Source organism: Macrotis lagotis, chromosome 1 (assembly GCF_037893015.1).
Source record: "Macrotis lagotis isolate mMagLag1 chromosome 1, bilby.v1.9.chrom.fasta, whole genome shotgun sequence".
Lineage (NCBI taxonomy): Eukaryota > Metazoa > Chordata > Mammalia > Peramelemorphia > Peramelidae > Macrotis > Macrotis lagotis.
In genome coordinates this window covers 168,287,892-168,308,085 of record NC_133658.1, presented here as the reverse complement: position 1 = coordinate 168,308,085, position 20,194 = coordinate 168,287,892, and the positions used below count along the sequence as shown (strand labels likewise).

At 33.2% G+C, this 20,194-nt stretch overlaps 1 protein-coding gene across 5 annotated transcripts in view; it reads right to left on the bottom strand.

Moving 5' to 3' along the window:
• RALGAPA2 (Ral GTPase activating protein catalytic subunit alpha 2) overlaps positions 1 to 20,194 on the bottom strand; it is a 374,367-nt gene that overhangs the window by 13,033 nt on the left and 341,140 nt on the right. The window contains exon 40 of one of the 5 annotated variants that reach the window (XM_074209344.1): positions 6,706 to 6,754. The exons of 3 other annotated variants lie outside the window; for them this stretch is intronic. In XM_074209344.1, the coding sequence (XP_074065445.1) occupies positions 6,706 to 6,754 (49 nt within the window). One more of the 5 variants, XM_074209343.1, reaches the window with a different exon arrangement.

Sequence of the window (20,194 nt, the reverse complement as noted above, 5' to 3'; positions counted from 1 at the left end):
CTTGCTTTAATGAAAATTTTATCCTTCAAAAGTTAGGGGACCAAAAAAGGTAAATTCTCTTCTTGATCTGATTCTCCTGAATAGGAAGGACCTAGTTGCTATTACAGAAATTATGGTGATCCTGGATTAGAGATGATGTTTTCCTCACAAAGGATGTGACAGAAAAAAATTGGGTACCTGGAATGATCCAAATAACACCCTAGAAACTGGGAGACTACATTTTACCATGAACTAAAATTCTATTGGGTAAATAAGCCCAAGAGGACTGAGAATTTCTCAAAAATGGAATTCCAAAGACCCAGAGGAAATAATTAAGATGAAGAGTAAAAATAAGAGTTGTCTGAAAAGACTTGTTCGTATTTATTAAGAACTCACAATTCAATTTAGATTTAAAGAAAATATGAGAACAAATGATGGAAACAGGAATAAACAGCTCAAAAAATATAAAAGCATGTAATTTTAGGATGCTGTCAGGCTTATTATAGCTCTTTTTGAGTTGAGGCTAGTGAGGCAATCGAAGGACAGCTTCTTTTGGTTGAAAGAAGGTCAAAAAAAAAAAAAAAAAGAAAGTATTATAGCCCAGCATCAGTGATAATTAACTAGGCTACACTTTGGCTAATGGTGAGTTGATCTCCAAGATTCGTAAAGAGATAGGAATATACTTACCTATCCAGGATGAATAGAAATCACCTGGTCCAGATGAACTACATATTCCCAATGAGTACTGAAAGATCTATTGCTGAGCCACTGTCAGTGATGTTTAAAAGACAGTGGAGAACATAAGTACTGGAGGACTTCAGAAGTATAAGCAATGTCCCAGTTTTCAAAAAAGGGAAAACAATAGAGTCTGAAAACACTAAGCCAGTGAATTTGACCTCAATTTCTGGGAAAATTCTAGAATAGGTCATTAAAGAGATGGTTAGTAAACAGCTAGAAAAGAAAGCAGTAATTATTATAAAAACTCAACATACCTTTAATAAACCTGGCTAATATTTCCTTTTCTGACAGGATTAATTAATTTGCAGATTGAAAGAATGATTGCTAAAAACTATGTAGATTTTAGAAAACAATTTAATAAAGAATCGTACTATCCTTTTGGAGAAGTTGGAAAGATAGGGACAGGACAACAGTATAAAGGTGTAATGGATTTATAACTGTTTAAATGGGAAGAAAGAGTTTGGGAATTGTTGATGTTTTCTAATGGACTGTTCTATATCACATTGCCATGCTATATTATGCTTAGAACCCACAAAATTCCCATTTTTTTCCTTGAAATTGGCCTTGAACTATTTACCAATTTTTATGAATGACTTGGATAAAGTTACAGTTGGTAAAATTGTCAAACTCTGTTCAGATGACACAAAGTTGGGAAGGATCGTGTTAGCACGTTGTGTTAGCACAATGGATGCCAGTACTGATTCCAAAAAGATCTTGAAAATCTAGCACAATGGGTTAAAAATAATTAGAAGAAAATCAAGAGGTAAATATAAAGACTTACACAGGTTCAATCTCACTAGTACAGGAGAGGAAAAATATGGGTAGACAGCAGCAGCTTTTCAGAAAAAAAGACAGGACTTTTGTGAGCTCTGAGCTCATTATATGGAAACCCTCCAAATTAAGATATTGGTCATACTCTATCAAGCAGATATATGGAAAGGGGACACATTTATGACCAAACAAGAAATAGAGTAAATTATAAATTAGAAAGGTTTTACACTAATAAAATCAATGCTACCAAAATTAGAAGGAAAGCAGAAAGCTGAGAAACAATCTTTACAACTAGGAGTTTTGAGAAAGATCTCATTTCTAAAATATATAGAGAACTGCAACAAATTTATAAAGTTGCAAATCAATCCCCAATTGAGAAACAAAGGATATGAATAGACAATTTTCAAATGAAGAAATTAAAGCTATATCTAATCATGTGAAAAAATGCTCCAGTATAATAACTCTTGAGTTATATCTCAAACCTATCAGATTGGCTAAGATGACAAAAAGGGAAAATGATCAATGTTGGAGATGTTGTGGGAGGATAGAGAAAGAGATGCACTGCTGGTGGAGTTGTGAGCTGATCCAACATTCGGGAGAGTAATATGGAACTATGCCCAAAGAGCAATAAAACCATTCATGCCTTTTGATCCAGCAAATCCAACTTTTTTAAACTTGTTCCTGACAAGTTTTCACTGTTTTCTTCCTTCTAATCCTTTCTGTAACCTCCCCTTAGACTGTTTCCTCTTTTCCTTCCACTCTATTACTTATAAAGAAGAAAGGGTGGAGAAAGAATCTTTCTTTACCAAGCTCAGACTTCAATCCTTGATACTTACTTTTTTTTTTAAAGGTTTTTTGCAAGGGAAATGGGGTTAAGTGGCTTGCCCAAGGCCACACAGCTAGGTAATTATTAAGTATCTGAGACTGGATTTGAACCCAGGTACTCCTGACTCCAGAGCCAGTGCTTTATCCACTGTGCCACCTAGCCGCCCCGATACTTAACTTTTTTTTTTTTAAAAAAACTTTTGAATCTCAATTTTGGGATCCACCCTCTGAAGATGAACTTTGTTTTGCTTGAAATTTTTCTCACTTCTACTATGTACTTTTCCTCTTGTATTTATACCATGTACTTATTTTTTGTTGAGCTTAATTAGTATTTCTATATGAAACTTTTGCCTGTATGATTCCTCATTCATAAGGTTCAGATAGAAGTCCACCATCATGTTTGTATGCTCTTCCTTTCATGTACTTCAACTGGGTGATATTGTTTCTCTCATCCATAATATTTTCCTTTCCCTTAACATTTCCTTCTTCTTTTAAAATCAAAAGAATTCCCAGAACAAAACCATACTTTGACCCTGCATTGGTTTTATTTGTCTCCCTCTGTGACTTCTGAGGACATTAGGAATCCTTGTAAGTAGGAACTGGGTTTTGTGGTTTTGGCTTTTACATTTCTTTGTATTCCTAGTGATTAGTATAAGATATGGCCCAGAGTAGGTGCTTAATACATGCTTGTTGAATTGACTCTTTTGTCCCCATTAAAATTTAAGTACCTGATCATCATTTGGAGTCTCCATGTTCCTCAAACATTTATTTTTCTAGATTTCTTTTGTCCCTACTGTTTACATTTCAAAGATCTGAAAAAACATATCCCCCAATTTTCTCTCCTTTATATCAATTCCTGTCAAGTCTTGAATAATATGGACTGTGATTGGTTCATCTGTAATTGAACTATTTCTTTCTGGTCACCTATATTTATTGTCATAATTAACATGAAAGCTCTGGATTTTCATTAAGACACTTGGGAGTATTTTCAGTTTGTGGTTTCTTTAAGACTTTAAGTAAACAGGTTATTTTTATTTCCTTTCCCCTCTAGTTCTAATAGACTGAACAGTTTTCTTTTAAAAATTCTTGAACTCTGGTTTTCAGATTTTTTTTTTTGGTTGGTCATGCTATTTAAGGGAGTCCATAGACTCCTTGATCTATTTTCTAGGTCAATTGTTCTAGACAGAAGACACTTTACCATTTCCATTTTTTTCAATCTTTTAACTTTTTTCTAAAATTTTTTGCTATGGCATTGAAACGTTTCCTTCATTCTATTCTAGAATCCACTGTCTGGGTAAAGCTTTCCAAATTTTCTTCTGAGGTAATTATTCTCATTTCAGTTTTTGATCCTGAACTTTCATTTCATTTTAAAATTTCATTTAAAAAAAATCTCTTTCTCCCTTTATTCTAGCTACTCTTTTTTCCCTTGTGGTCACCCATTTATTTCTCCAAAGTTCTCTAGCTAGGTGTTGCACGGTTATTACTCTTCTGAGTTTACTTCTTGGGCATCTCTTAACATATAGTACCTTTTTTATTTTTGACAACTGTTTTTGTTTAATTCACATTTTCTGTCTCAGTTTTGGATTGCAATTTTGTTCTTAGTATAATTCCCTTCTGTCTTTTGGATAGATTTGGGAGGCTTGCTTTGTCTTTTCTTACTTGTAGTCTGAATGTTATTGCTGCTGCTGCTTTTCTAGATAGAGCAGCTGGTATTAGGCTCAATCATAAGCCTTGATCCTTGGCTTCTGTAGGTTTTAGCCATAGCCAGATTCCATCTTCTTTCTCTTTGCACAATTTTAGTCATGAGTTGGATCAGTTCTTGCTTTGGCTCTCGAAGATTTAATTGGGGGTGCTAAAGATCATTGGTGATTAGGCCTCCAGCAGAGTCTTCTTAGCACTATTAGTCAAATACTCAGATAGCCCCTGCTCCTGCTCCAGCACCTATTCTCCAAAGAATGTATATCCTCAGGTCTAATATCCCTATGGCCAATGGGATTTAGCTCTGTCATTGGTCTTGTTTTGACAGACCAAGGTGGAGATTTAGTTTCAGGTTCCCATTACTAAAGTGCATGATGCTTTCTCATCCCCTAACTGCTGTTCAATGTAATGGTTGGCAAATTCTGATAAAATTATGAAAGCTTGTGCTGATATTACTAATGTGCCTCCTTTTCCTGGCTTAGACTGAGTCTGACTAATTCTCCACCCCCCCCCATTCTAGAGTGGATAGAGAGCTTATTTCTACTTCCCCCCCCTCAGTTTTCTTTATTATCAATCTTGGGTATTTTTAGTTGCTTGGATTTATGTATGAGAATTGGACTTCTCTATTACCTGTTATGGCTCCATCTTAACTGAAAGTGTTACCTCTAAACTAGGGTAAGATAAAGCAAAAAAAAAAAAAAAAAAAAAAAAGGAAAGAAAACTACAGACCATTGTTAGCAATAAATATTAACACATTCTTCCAGTAAAATATTATTAAACTTATGCTAGAAATGCAGGACTTGTTGAGTGCTAAAAACACCCCCCCCAGAAATATAACATATCATAATGGTAACAAAAACAATAAAAATCATATATTTTAATTGATAAAATATTTTTGACAACACATAATACACTTGATGTTAAAAAGACTTGCATGTGCAATGCACATGAAATGGACTAGAAATGTTAGCCACTGCAATAAGGTAAAGAAACTGAGGAAATAAGCACAGGCAAAACATAAACAAAATTATGACTATGCTTTGATGACTTACTTAAAGAACTCACTAGAGAACTAAAAATTCAAATAATAACTTTAATAAAGTAGATATAAAATAACACATGAAATGTCAGTATTTTTGTATATACCACCAACAAAACTAATAGGAAGAGAGAGAGAAAGAAAATTATATCCAAATATCTAAATAATTTATAAAATATCTGGGAGTCCTGTTACTAAGAAACACACAGGAATTATATGAACACTACACAATATTCATAAGAGAAATAAGGAAAGTGAATTAGAGAGATAATTCTTTATGATTGGGTATGATAACAGTGAAAAATAATAATGCTATCTAAATTCACCTACAGATCCAGTGCCATACCAATTAAACTACTGAATACAGAACTAGAAAAATTAAGAAGAAATTCATCTGGAGAGGCAATTGCTAAGAATCTCATGGGAAATAATGAAAAAAATGTAAAGAGGAAGGGTCCTAGCAATGTCAAATCTCAAACTATACTATAAAGCAGTAATGATAAAAAAAACCCAACTATTTATTACTGGTTAAAAACCTAGAAAGGTTCAACAATTCAAATTATGTATATGACCCAGAAATAATTCAACATAATAATTCAATAAACCTAAGAATGCCATCTATAAGGGTGACTGACAAAACTTGATGAAAAAGCCAGAAAGCAATCTGAAAAATTTTGGCCAAAAGTGATCTGAATATAAAAAAGCCATGTAATAAATGAATTAGAGGAAAGAAGAATATCTTTCAAAAATGTAGATGGAGAGAAAGGATTTTGATCAAATAAAGTATACATAATAGTTATGATAACAAATGAACAATTTCAATTATATAAAATGAAGAGATTTCCATGAACAAAAAAAAAAAATCAATGCAGTTAGAATCTGAGGGAAATAGAATCAGAGGGAAATATTATCTCTCTCTAATTCATCTTTCCTCATTTCTCTAATGAGTATTTTGCAGAGTTCATATAATACCCATATGTTTCTTGGTAACTGGACTCCCAGATATTTTATAAATCATTTAGTTATTTTGATGTAATTTATTTTTCTGTCTCATCCTGTTGGTTTTGTTTGATATATACAAAATCTTTGCAGTAAGCTTTTCTGATCAAATCTGCTATCCAAGACATATTATAAAAATGATTCAAAAATTATTAAGTGTCTGAGGCCGGATTTGAACTCAGGTACTCCTGATTCCAGGGCCGGTGCTCTATTCACTGTGCCACCTAGCCACCCCTAGAATCAATTCTTAAGAGACAAATAATAAAAGGATATGAATAGACAACTTTCAAATTAGAAGCACAGGATGAGAGATGCATTTTCATACACAGCTGATATGTTTGTAGTGCTTAATTATGCTTCTCTAGTATAAGGAAAGGCTTTTATTAGAAGAATAACTGGGAAGTCATGGGTATGTAGTGATAGTGATGGAAAAAATTGTAACATCAATTAAGCATGTAAAAATATATAGGAGGGAGTCAAAGGAAGTATAGAAGGGGACAAAGATAAGCAAGGTACTTTTGTTACCACTGATAAATTTACAACATACTTAAAAATTATGTATAATAGGGGCGGCTAGGTGGCGGAGTGGATAGAGCACCGGTCCTGGAGTCAGAAGTACTCGAGTTCAAATCCGGACTCAGACACTTAATAATTACCTAGTCGTGTGGTCTTGGGCAAGCCACTTAACCCCATTGCCTTCAAAATCTAAAAAAAAAAAAAAAGAAAAATTATGTATAATAGAAGCTCCCATATATACTCAGCCTCCAAAATTCCATCAACCAAAAAACATTTATTAAGTACTTACTAAAAGTCATGCACTAAGATAAGCACTTGAGAAAGGCAAAAACAGTCCCTGTTCTTAAGAAGCACACATTCTACTGAGGCAAAGCAGTATGGAAACAATTATGAACTTACCAGAAGCAAGGAGTTAATCCTGGAGGAAAGGCAGAAGAGAGAAGGGGGCAGAATGTAAAAGGCTCAGAAGAGAGAATTTAGGCTTAGTTCTCTGAAAGCAGCCAGGGAGTGCTAGGCAGTAGAGGGAGCACATTTAAAAGGTTAGTGTCAATAAGAGTTTGTGGAGAGAAGTAAACTGTAAGAAGACTGGAAAGGTAGAAGGGGTCAGGTTACAAAAGACTTTAAAACTTAACAGAAGATATTTTTTTTTTGGTTCTGAAGATGTTAAAAACTGGAGTTTATTGAGTAGGGGAATAACTTTGGCAGCTCAGTGGATAACAGACTGGAAATGGAGAGGAAAGAGAGGAAGCAGGAAGACCAACCTGAAGGTGTGAGGTGATGAGATTCTGTAGAAGGATGGTGGCAATGACAGAGAAGAGATATTATGTGTGAAAACATGAAAGATGTTGGGAAAGTAGAAACTAGATTGAATGTGAAAAGAATATGAACGAAGAGTTGTGTTTAACACTCAGTTTGCAAGCCTGGCTGGCTGGAAAGAAATGAAATTCATTTAATTATTATAAAAAAAGAATGAAATGCACTTGATCCAAAAGGATAATATAAAGGTACTCCCAATTTTATGTTGCAAACATTATAAGCTAGTGGGCTCTGCAACCTTTGGAGTAAAGTCTTCTATTTTGATATGTTGTTACCTCTGCTGTCTTGGGGGATATTTAGTTTAATCAGTTTTATCAGTTATCAATCCTGCCATATTCAACCACAGGGAAGAATAAGAATATACCCGTTTATATTTATATATAGTATCTTTCTCAGAGAACTCAAAATTGCTCGAACATTTCTCATTTTTTGATCTTTGTTTACTAATAGAGAGATTCAAGATCAAGAAGTTGAAATGACTGAATTGTTCTGTGCTTATACTGCCCATATATTAAATTTGATACCAAAAATATATTAGCTTTTCTGATTTGATAGATATACAGAGAACAAAAACTTCATCTTGTTACCTGGAGTACATTTTCATCTCAGTCATAGCTCATTTTTCTTTTATACAATTTCTTTATGACATCTTTTGCTTTTGTTCTTCAAAGTTTCTCTTTGGTTATGTATTACAATGTGATGACACCCAACATGAACTTCTCCACTGTTCTATGATAGTCATTTTTCAATTCTTAGGTAACTTTTACAACCATACAGCAATGCCAGTTTAATTTGTTTTTAGAATGACAATTTTTAATCTCTGGGAGAAATTTTGAATCATTAAAGAAGTTTTCCTAAAGGCACTTTAGTTCATTATTCTCCTCATGTTCAATTCTAGGTCCAACTTATAATCCATTAGTGTCCCTTTTATAATGTGTTTCATAAGGACATACTTAACAGACAAACTCTGTATGTTACTCAGCCAGTTGCAAATCATGACATGAACAACAAGCATTCCTTATCTGCTTGGTGTGTCCCATGTGAAGAGTCAAGCCAAACTTGTTTGAATTATTATAGATCTCTTCTTAGAGGTTCTGTAATGTTCTGGGGCTTGATGAAAAACGCATAATATGATCCATCTAGAAGTTCTCACTATTCCAAAGAAATTCCCCTTTTTCTTTAAAAAAAATTTTTAATGATGTATTTTTATTTTCCTCTCAAATTCTTCCAATTGAATAACAGCAACAAATATGAATAGGAAATAAAAGTAAATTCCCATAATGGCCATGTCCAAAAAAAGTCTCATTGTACATCTTAAGTTCATCATCCCTGTGAAGGAATATCTCTTCAATATTTTGAATCTCCTGCAGTATGTTGGTGAATGTCAATAATGCATTTTCCTGGGGGCAGCTAGGTGGTGCAGTGGATAGAGCACCAGCCCTGGAGTCAAGAGGACCAGAGTTCAAATCCGGACTCAGACACTTAATAAATTACCTAGCTGTGTGGCCTTGGGCAAGCCACTTAACCCCATTGCCTTACAAAAGAAACCAAAGAAACTTAAAAAATAACCTTAAAAAAATAATGCATTTTCTTGTTTTAGACTTCTCTGAATATTTATGAAGAAAGGGTCATTAAAAAGTGTTATTTTGGTTGTTATATCTTTCAAGGAATCTTGAATAATATGATATATGGATAGGAGGAATGATTCTTCTTGGGACAGAGTCTTTAATGCAGCATTCTGGTTTAATGAATCAAATGGTTTTTAAGTAATCAACAAATAGGGGCAGCTAGGTGGAATTATTGGGGAAGCTAGGTGGAATTACCTAGCTGTGTGGCCTTGGGCAAGCCACTTAACCCCATTTGTCTTGCAAAAAAACTAAAAAAAAAAAAATCAACAAATAATAAATACATGGATGTCTTACATCCTATGGCCATTATGGGAATTTATTTCTCAAACATATTCCTCACAAGCTTGTCTTTTTAAATTGCTCAACTGGGAGAATTTAGGAGGAAGAAAAAATAAAAACATACTTTTTTTATCAAACAATTTTTTTAAAGAAAAAGGGGGAATTTTTATGGAAAGTAAGGTCCTCCTCCAAATGGATCATATTTCAAAGAATTTCAAAACTGAAATTATGAATATGTATGTGGTTCAGTCATTACAGAATATTTTACTTAATTTTTTTCTATAAACAAAAATATTTTCTCTCCTTTTCACTCTCATCTCACTGGAAAAAATAAAAACAAAACTTTGTCAATGAAAACTAACCCACACCAATAATATTAAAAAATCATATATTAATATGCATACTGATTTTATGACTTCTTTCTACTAGAAGGTGGGGAACATGTTTCATCATAGATCTTCAGGTCATTGATTGATTAGAATGCTGAAGTCTTTCAGTGTTGTTTGTCTTTACATCCATTGTAGAATATCAATTATGAAAGCATGCTGATTCTTACTAATAACCTCATTAAGTAAATTTAACAGGAAACAACCACAAAAGGTTTCTGGGATACTAAATACCCTAGGGCCTGTTGAAGCATAACAGCAATAACAAGGTAAAGTATTTCCTACTTTTTCTAAAGTAGGCCTGGGAAGGTCAGTGAGAGAATTCAAGACAAATTTAGGATTATACTACATTTTCCAGGCAACTCTTTAAGAGTTCAAATGAAATAATCTTTGCAAGCATACTTAGATGGAGACCCTATTTCCTCTAAAGATGCTATTGGCCTACTGGTTACAATAACAAGCAAAAGTTGGATTTGGAAAGCATATCTGTAGAAGTGTACCTTAGAAGGAGAGGATTCATTTAGATGGATACTAGGGGTTTTATTTTAAATTTTGTATTTTTATCCACTGGTGATTTCATATTTCATTCATAGCTTTCCTAATACTTTTCACACTTTTATGAAGGAGTAAAAATAAAACTATAAAACCTAATATACTTGGTGAAATAGGTATGCTTATATATTGTTGGTGATACTATAAATTGTTTTAATCTTCACGGAGAACAACCTGGTAATGTATAATGAGTCTAAGCCAGTAAGTTCACTTTGCGACCACATAACATGGAAATAATGAAAAAGAAAAACTACATAGGAATTTTCATAGCAATGTTACAGATAAAGAAAACTAAAACTAGAAATGACCCAAATGATCTACATAAGGGTCTAGTAAAACAATCTATGGTAATAATGACATATTAAATAAATAAAATTATATAGACTATGCTGAAGGATGGAAATCTCATCTGAAATGGTACATGAACTGAACATAAAATTGTACACACTAATTCATAATTAAGGAAAAGATGTGTGCATCAATAAAGATAAAAAACAGAAAAAGGTCAGTAAGGTGATCTGTTATAAGGGGGGGGGTATAACCTTTTTCAGATGTTCCCTTGAAGACTGAGAAAGCAAATAAAAGACCTTTTGGAAATCTAAACATTTCTTCTAAAGGTCAGAAGATAGTACAGGCTTTGTGACATAACAGGTCAAAACAGCTATGTATGGAAATCAGAGTAGTAGGAAGTGGACCTTATATTAGAAGACTCATTAAGATGGGTACTGTGAATCTGTTCATTGCAAATACACACACACACATACACACACACACACACAAACAGAAAAATTTCTACATTGCTGATGTTTGCTTATCTCCTGGCTCTTTCTGGAATGATACTTTATGGCTTCCTATGTGATAAGAAATATATTTTGGGTTACATAATTACTACTAAGTGCTTATAGAATAAGATCTACTGAAAAGTTTATTACTGTGCCTTCTCATGTCCCACCCCACCCTTTTCTTTCGTGTAGGAGAAGCTGAAAAAGAGGAACAGTTTTTTTCCTTGTTTTGTCATTTGGGAATTCATTTTCCTACTCTGTCTTGATCACTTTCAGGAAAATGACCTTTGAGATACTTACTCTTTTTATCACTTGATGAGTCAATTTAGACCACTAATTATGGAAGGTCTATTTTAGAGAGAGCTTGGTAGTCAGTTGGGAGAGAAATTGTCAAGGTAAATTCAGAAGGGAAAAAAACCTCAACACTTTGTCCTGGTCTCCATTGATAATGGACTAGCTTTTTCCATTTTTTTTAACCTTCTCAGTAATGAAGCAAGAAAGTAATAGTGACCATAGTCACATGGTTACACAAATGATTGGTAGTAACATGAATGTGAAATATCAGTAAGAGGGTATTTTTTTTTGGTTCTTTTTGAAATAAATTCTATAAATTATTTCAAACAAGGTTTGGTTGACTATCATTTTTAAGAGCTGATTTGAGAAAAATTGTTACGAACTGATGATCATTCCTAGATAGTTGCTAAATAGTTCCTATGACAAAGAACAGTCAAAGAAGAAGCAGAATTGTTTTGCTTGGTTTCGGAGTACAAAAACTAGGATCAATGGGTAAAAGTTATAGGAATATAGATTTTATTTCATTATAAGGAAAATTATTTTAGCAATTACAGATGTCCTAAAGTGAGCTGAGATGTCTCAATGGGTAGTAAATTTTTTATCACTTCATATGGATTGGGATGATGATTTGTATTGTATTTTATTGTATATTGTAGAGGAGATTCTTGCTTTAGGTATGGGTTGAACTATATGACTTTAAAAATCGATTGTGGGTCAGTTAGGTGGTGTAGTGGATAGAACAATGGCTTGGTGTAAGGAGGACCTGAGTTCAAATTTGGATTCAGACACTTAATAATTACCTAGCCATGTGATCTTGGGCAAGTCACTTAACTCCACTGCTTTGCAAAAACAAAAAACATCTATTACAGTTCAAAGGATCTATAATTTTTCATAGACAATATATAATGATATACCAACTCGCTTAAATAAAAATAACATTTAATATTAAAAAAAAAAAACCCACACAGTTCTTTCAGGAGAATAAGTGATTTGCAACTCCATTTCAAGGCAAGTATCTCAATTTCCTTACCTGTAAAACATTACACTAATGATTCTAAGATTCCTGGTAATTCTAAGAGCCTATGATTCTATGAAATGGTTCATTGTTAGTCTATACTGTTTATACATGTTATCTGTAATACCATAAACAAAGTAAGTATCCAAAGAATGATTTGGTGAAATTATTTCTTCTATGAAAACCTCAACCTTTTTACCCATGAATGAGTTTAGGTTCTCCCTTATCTTTTTTCCTTGCCAAAATATTAATCAATAAGACAACTGCTAAGAGAATTGCTATATTATTAAATATTAAGCTAACTTCCATCTGTCTTTCAGAGATTCGTAATGATTAGAATAACTTATCTAAAATAATTTTTCATCAGGTTGATTTCAAGAACACTGAGAGGCAAACACACATGATATAAAAACTCTTTAGCTCCTTTTTCAAAGTTTCAAAGTTTTCAAAGTTTTGAGATATAATAAAGTTCTTTCCTTAATGCTTCTACTCTACTTTTGTTGCTGTGTATTCTAAGAAGGAAATAAAAAGATAGCTCTTTCGCCATTAAGATTACAATTTATAGAGGGGACAGACAATATATACAAAAGACTAAAAAAATCAAAGTTATGTTACTGCAAATTAGCAGAACAAAAAAAAACTTAAGGGAAGAACAAATAAGTGGCTGTCATGAGGGTAAGGTCTAAAGGACGTTTGTTGAGGAATTATAAAAACTGAGATTGCTGAAACTGGGTAGAGAGTCTTGAAAGTCAGACAGATGACCTTAGAATTCTTGTCAATCAGAAACACAGACATTCTGGGAAGAATGAAAGGGAATAAATATTTAGTAAATACCTATAATGTGCAAGGCTCCCTGAAGCCTCACTTTATAAATATTATCTCCTTTGATCCTTACAAAAACCTGTGAGGTAGGTGCTAGTAGTGTCACTTTACAGATGAGAACATAAAGCACACAGGTCAAATGACAAGGTCCGACAGCTGGGAAGCATTTGAGACTGTGTTTGAATTTAGGGCTGCTGGATTTTAGACCCAATGCTCTAGCCATTGGATCACCATAGTTCTCTTTTACAAATATGCTATAGAACTATGACAAATCACTTCATCTTTTTATGGATCAGGGTTTTTCTTTGTAAAATATAAGAAGCACAATAGTTAACAGATTTTGCCAAAGTACTCTTAAACCAAGTTTACTTGTGTCCCTTCAATGTCACCTTCCCAACACTTCTGGGTTCTCTCCTATATTCCTACTGTCACCCTAACCTCTGCTCTGCTTCTCACAACCATTCCACTTGAAAAATTGCAACAGTGTTTTGATAGGTTGTCTTTCTTTTTTTTTTCAACTAATACTTGCTTCATGCCACTGCCAAACTTCTACTGCCTACATCTGGTCACATGTCTCCTAATGTCATTCATGGTTCTATCTAATTTGGCACCTTTTAGATGCTATCATTCATTCTTCTATACTTTGTACTCCAGACAAACAATCCTCAAGTCAAGTCCTTTGGCTTCCTAATATGCAAATGGATACATATTTCTTGCATAGCTTTCTTTTACTTTTCCTATGCATTAAATTAATCAATCGACTTCCTTATTTCTAGAATCTTTCTTTTTCCCCCCTTTTTTTAATTGAATTCCTACTCAGATCTCTCCTCCCCAATTTCTCCCTCCATTTGTCACATAGTGTTCATTTAAAACTTTTTTGCTTTTATCTAATTATCATACAAAATCATATATTATCATTGTTGTAGTTTAGTTGTGTCTGATTCTATGTGAACCCATATGGGGTTTTCTTGGCAAAGTTACTGTAGTGGAAAGTGAACCCACTTTCCCAGATCATTTTACAGCTGAGGCAAATAGGGTTAAGTGACTTGCCCAGGTTCACACAATCAGTAAAAGTCTGAAGCCATATTTGAACTCAGAAAGAGAAGTCTTGATTTAAGGCCTGGCATACTATCCACTATGCCATCTGGCTGCCCAAGATCATCATTTCCTGCATATTTATCTTATCTCTTAAACTGACTATAAACTATTAAGATAGAAACTTTGTTTTAGCTAAACTATCTTTCCGCTCAACTTGTTCTTTGCATACAATAGGAATTTTAAATTGCTTCATGATTGATTTATTAAGGCTAAAGGGGTCAGGCATGAAAGAGATATGAAAGAATCTGGATAGATGGTAAAAAGGTGGAGATGAGGGGAAACATTCCAGAGGGAATGATTAAAGATGGAAAAGAATAAATCATATAGGACACTGGAAAGAAGACAGATCTTGACTGGATCAAAAACTGTTTCTGGGGATAGGAAAAGGTCAGTTAGGTATGGTGGGTACACTTTATGGAGGATTTTGAGAGCATGAATGTAATTCAAAAACAATATAAATTTGTAAGGGCAATGACATGAGGATAGGAATTTTTAGGAACAGTAATCTGGAAACAATATGTAGGATGGACATGAGAGGAAGAACTGGAGGCTAAGAAAAAATAATTTAATTTTTTAAAATTAAATTTCATAATTTAATAAAATGGCAGGAAAATCTAGGGAAAAACCTCTGATAGGTAAATCAAATCTCTAAGATTTTCTAAAGGACAAGTAGTTCTTTAAGTCCATATCTGTCTTTTATCTTTATAAAATTACTTGGATCATTTTTTAAAATCAATTTTTAAGAAGTATAAATCAAATAACTTAACAGAATATGGAAAAAGTTAAATTTTTTCGTTATAGTTTACAATTAAAGATCCAACATATGAAGTATCTGGGGAGATCTGGGATGAATTACTATTTCTTATAGGCTCATAGCCTTGGAGTTAGATTGGTCCTGAAAGGCCAACAAGTCCAACATCCTAGCTTAGTCCAATACATCTAGCTTAGATGCTAAATGACTTGCCTATGATCATCCAGCTAGTGTCAGAGATAGTACTTGAAACTATTGTGAAGGTCAAAATTTGATCCTATACTGACTCTGAGGGTTTTAATCTTATTTGGGCAACTAGAATTTTTCTTGTAGTTCTTATAATACAAAAGTACTAATGGACAGAAACAATTTTTTGTATTTTTTTCCTCTTATTTTAAATTAAGGTGAAAACCAATATGCTGAATTAGTAGTCTCTATTACTAAAATCTACACCAGTCTATAATTTTGTTATAAGTGTAATGTTCTACTGCAACAGAAACAGTTTTTAAATCTTAAATGTTCATAAAATTTATATTGCATAAACTCAAAAACTACCCTCCAAACTTTCCAAAATATACCCTTTCTTCAACTTACCAATTTTTTTAGTCTTTTTTTTTGCAAGGCAATGGGGTTAAGTGGCTTGCCTAAGGCCACACAGCTAGGTAATTATTAAGTGTCTGAGACCAGATTTGAATTCAGGTCCTCCTGACTCCAGGGCCAGTGCTCTATCTACCGTGCTGCCTAGCTGCCCCTAACTTACCACATTTTAATGAATATTTAAAATAATAATGTTTGTTCTTCATTTTCGAAGAAAACCACAGCATCTGGGAGGTGATGCCATGACAAGCACATGAGGTGAATTTGAGTGAGGGGGTGTTGTGCTAAGTCACCAGTCTCGCTTTCTCCTCCAGAGTCATCTGGGTCCAGTGGCCAGATATGAACCAGGACAACTGGAGATGGCCCTGGATATATGGCAATCAGGATTAAGTGACTTGCCCAAGGTCACACAGCTGATTAAGAGTTAAGTGTCTGAGGTCAGACTTGAAATCCTATCCTCCTGACTCTAAGGCCAGTGCTCTATCTACTGTGTCACCTAACTGCTCTGAATGCTTAAAAACCAAAACATGGAAAGCACTTCCAATATTATTCATTTAATGAAAAAAAGGATGTAATGACTTTTAAAAATATTTTTTCCTTTAGATATGCATAACTTGAGAGATGCTATATATGTGTTTTGTTCAGACTCATTCCCTGCTGAACTTCTTAAAAGAAAAAAACCCAAATCATACTAAATGAATGATTAGTTTGGAAAATAATCATTAATAAGCATTCTTTTTTGCATTATCACTATGTGTATATGGAAAGTATAAATACGAGATGATGTATTTTTATGTCCAAAGTGATATTACATAATACTATTTCCTTTTCTGGTCAGGGTTATTAAATGGTAGATCAGGCGAATGCTATAAATATAGTTTGCTTAGATTTTGCAAAGTATTTGATGAGTATCTCATGTTTTTATTATGGAAAGGATGGAAAGATAAAAGGAAAAAAAGATTGCACAATTAGATTCAGAGTTGGTTGGGCAGCCTCAAAAGTACTCAATAATAGTTCCATGTACCTTGAAAGGGGTCTCCAATGGAAAGCTCTGGGGATCTGTGCTTGGGATTGTTCTGTTTATCATCTTTAGCAATAATGTGGGCATTATAAAATTTGCAGATGATACAAAACCGGGAAGACAGGATTGTCTTCATACTCAATAATGGAGTCAGAAGTGCAACAAAAGCTGTTTTAGGACCAAGACAGCTTCATTTTTGTCTTTCTATCCTAGTGCCTTGTAGAGTATTGTCACATGGCACATAATAATGTTTGTTAAGTGAATATAATCAAAAATACCTTGTCAGACTATAAAATTGGGTTGACTCTGGTAAGATGAAACTCAATAGGGATCAAATTCAGAGTCTTATAATCGGGTTCAAGAAATCAACTTCTCAAGTATAAGACAGAGGAGACATGGCTAGGCAGTAGTTCATTTAAAAAATGATAAAGGAGTTTTAGGGGGCCACAGGCTTAGTATGAGTCAAAAATATAATATCACAGCCCCAAAAAACTACTGCAACTTGGGCTTCATTTAAGAGAAATATAACTTCTAGGAAGATACATGTTAACAGTTCTATTGTTCTCTACCCTTCTACTGTATCTAGAATATTATGTTTTGCTTTGGGCATCACACTTTAGAAAATTGTGATAAGGGCAACCATTATGATGAATGGTCTCAAGTCGAAGTTATTTGGGTGAAGGAACTGAAAAGAAGAGAAAGTTGATGTGTGTAGGGTTGGGATTGTTTTCAAGTACTAGAAAGACCATCATATCCAAAAAGGATTTGCTCAATTTTGACCTAGATGGTAGAATCATGAGCAAGAGTTACTAAAAAATGGATGCCTCAAAAGATAGTGGATTCCCTCTCATTAGAGGTATTTAAGTAAAGATCACTTGTCATACTTAGTGTAGACAGGATTCTCCTGTAATATGGTTTTGATGACAAGGCCTCTTCATTTCCTAAAATCTTGTGAAACTAACTTTGCTTTTTACTGAATTATGGTATAGTGGCAAAAGAATGAAGAAGAAACTGTAGTGCTGCTTCTAGTTTTTGTCCTTCTCAGAACTAGCTGTAAGATCAAAGATAAGATTTTAGTCTTTTAAGCCTTAGTTTACTCTTCTGTAAAATAAGAGAAGTGTGCTAGATGTCTAGTACTGGCCAAATTCTACAATACTTTTTTGACCTCCTAGATAAAATGAAATTAAAATCATCTCATCAAAATAAAGAAAACAGATGCTCATATCATACAGAAGAATGATGGAAAGAAAAGGTTTCTAACAGTTCTCCTCTCAATCAAAGATATCTTTTGGGGGGGGGGGCATTGTATTCTCCTGGGAATACACTAGCTCATAATCTAGCTAAAAGCAACGAATATAATAAAGATAGGACAGAAATTTGCATGTAGAATAAGATTACTAAAATATTGTGGGGAATTAAAGTCTTTTCATCCTGTAGACTTCTTAGAAGATCCATATGACTAAGCACATATGAGTTCCAAGTATAATACCAGGAAAATTTGTATAAAAGAATAAAGATATAACACATTTCATTTTTCCTTCACTGGTAAATCTAGAGATAATTATTAGTGAATATTTTTGTGCTCTGAGTACAACATTTTTATCTATGATTGGAATTCCAAAAGTGAACTTGAGAGGTAATTAGAAACACTCAAAATGGCCAACTATTCATTCATAGAAACTAAGAAGAAAAGTCTATGGTTATTACTACTACTTATTGCAGTCTTTTAAATTATAACAAACAATTAAATTAGAGTGATTAAAATTAATCTGCTTTTAGCTCAAATCTGCTTGGGAGTGGTGAAAAAATGCTTTCTCATTCCTTTAAACTTATCAATCTGTCACCAAGAAAATAGATCACATCTCACTTCCCTTAAACTAGATGACATGTTTATAAAGGGTCAACAAATAAACAGATTTGTGCTCCCTCTGCTGGCTTTTTTAGAAACCTATATTAGAAGTGATTTAACAATTTTGTTGTTATTTTTGTTGACATCTTCAGTAAAGGAGAGCCCAAAAAGAAATTTAAAAAATTAGTGTTAGCTCATTTCAATCACCCCTAGAAATTTTGGTTAGGAAAAAATTCATCTCTATAAACTTTAAGTTAAGGAACATGCAAAGTTCTAAAAAATCAGAAATTACATATTCCTTTAATTCTATAACTGACATACTGGATACCTATAGAAATCATTTTAAATTGACTTATCAATAGATAAAAATAGATTTATTTTAACTCACTTTTAGTTCAAACAATATTTAGAAGAAATCCCCCCAAATTCTAAACTGAGATTATTTTCTTTTACTTTGCTAAAAAAAATTCAATTGCTCTCCTAAAGTAAAGATTTACACTATTTATATCCTTTCTGATAATGTCAAGCATTACGCTTTATTTTCCAAATCATTAGCATGCAGAAGAATGACCTCATGGTGAACAGATGCACTTGGATATGGCAGTGATTAGATCAGTCCCTTTAGCAGTCAAGTGTGCCCATTCCAATTAACCCTTTAAAGTACTATCTGCTCCTTCATCTGTCATAATAGAAGACTTGGAAATTCAAGGTCAGAATTTAAGTTAATCTTTTTCTAAAAAGTCACTTTAAGGAGAAGAAAATACATTATAAAAATTAAAGATGGACCACCAATGCCTAAAAATCAATTTCTCTAAAATCTCTAAAAATTAAAATCTCTAAAATTAATACTATAAATATAATATAAGATAGAAAATTAAAGGAAACTTATTTACTAAAAAAGAACACATTTGTATTATAGAATATGCACATGAATAAAAACGACAACTCTTTAGGACATCTGTTTAGAAGACCATGAACTCATTTTGCTTTTTGTTGATGGATATAAATACTAAGAATTTGTTTCAAAAAAGGTAAAAAATATTAGTTGGAAAGAGTAGGTTAAGATGGAATTTTCTGATTTGAAAAATAATTTATTTTCCTTCTTGATTTCCAAATCTGCTTTTGTAAAGGATATTATGTATCAGTTGAATTATGAAGTGCTCTAAAGTATTTTTCTTTTGAGATCCAAATATATTTTCATGTCATTCAGCTCTTCAACAATAGTTTGCCATGGTGAGATGAGTGATGGAATGTATGAGAAGCTTGAAGATGAAGATCTTTTGAGGAATGTCAGCTATTGACATAGGCAACACCCACTTCTACACTCTGCCTGTTGCTAGTAGTTAAAGGATAAGAAGACATTCTCCCAAGAAAAGAGGCATAAAGTGTTTAGGTGAATATTTGCTTGAAGGTATAAAGTGCAGATGATAATACCTAGAATAAGTATAATTTTATATTTGTGATAAAATTCCCTGTGTTTCTAATGCAAAGAAAATTGCAGGAGACTCACTACTTTATAGAATTGTATACACATACAGACACACACAACATAGATCTTAAATTTCTGCTTTGAAAATATTGATGGCAAGACAGAGGGATAAACAAGTTCTAAGTTCATTGTGTAAGCTTAAAACTCTTTAGGGTCAATTTTCCCAGTTGGCTTTTTGATTAGAAGAGGATCAAATATATTACTTTATTGTAAAGGATAATTCATTTGAGTTATTTCATTATTCTAATAT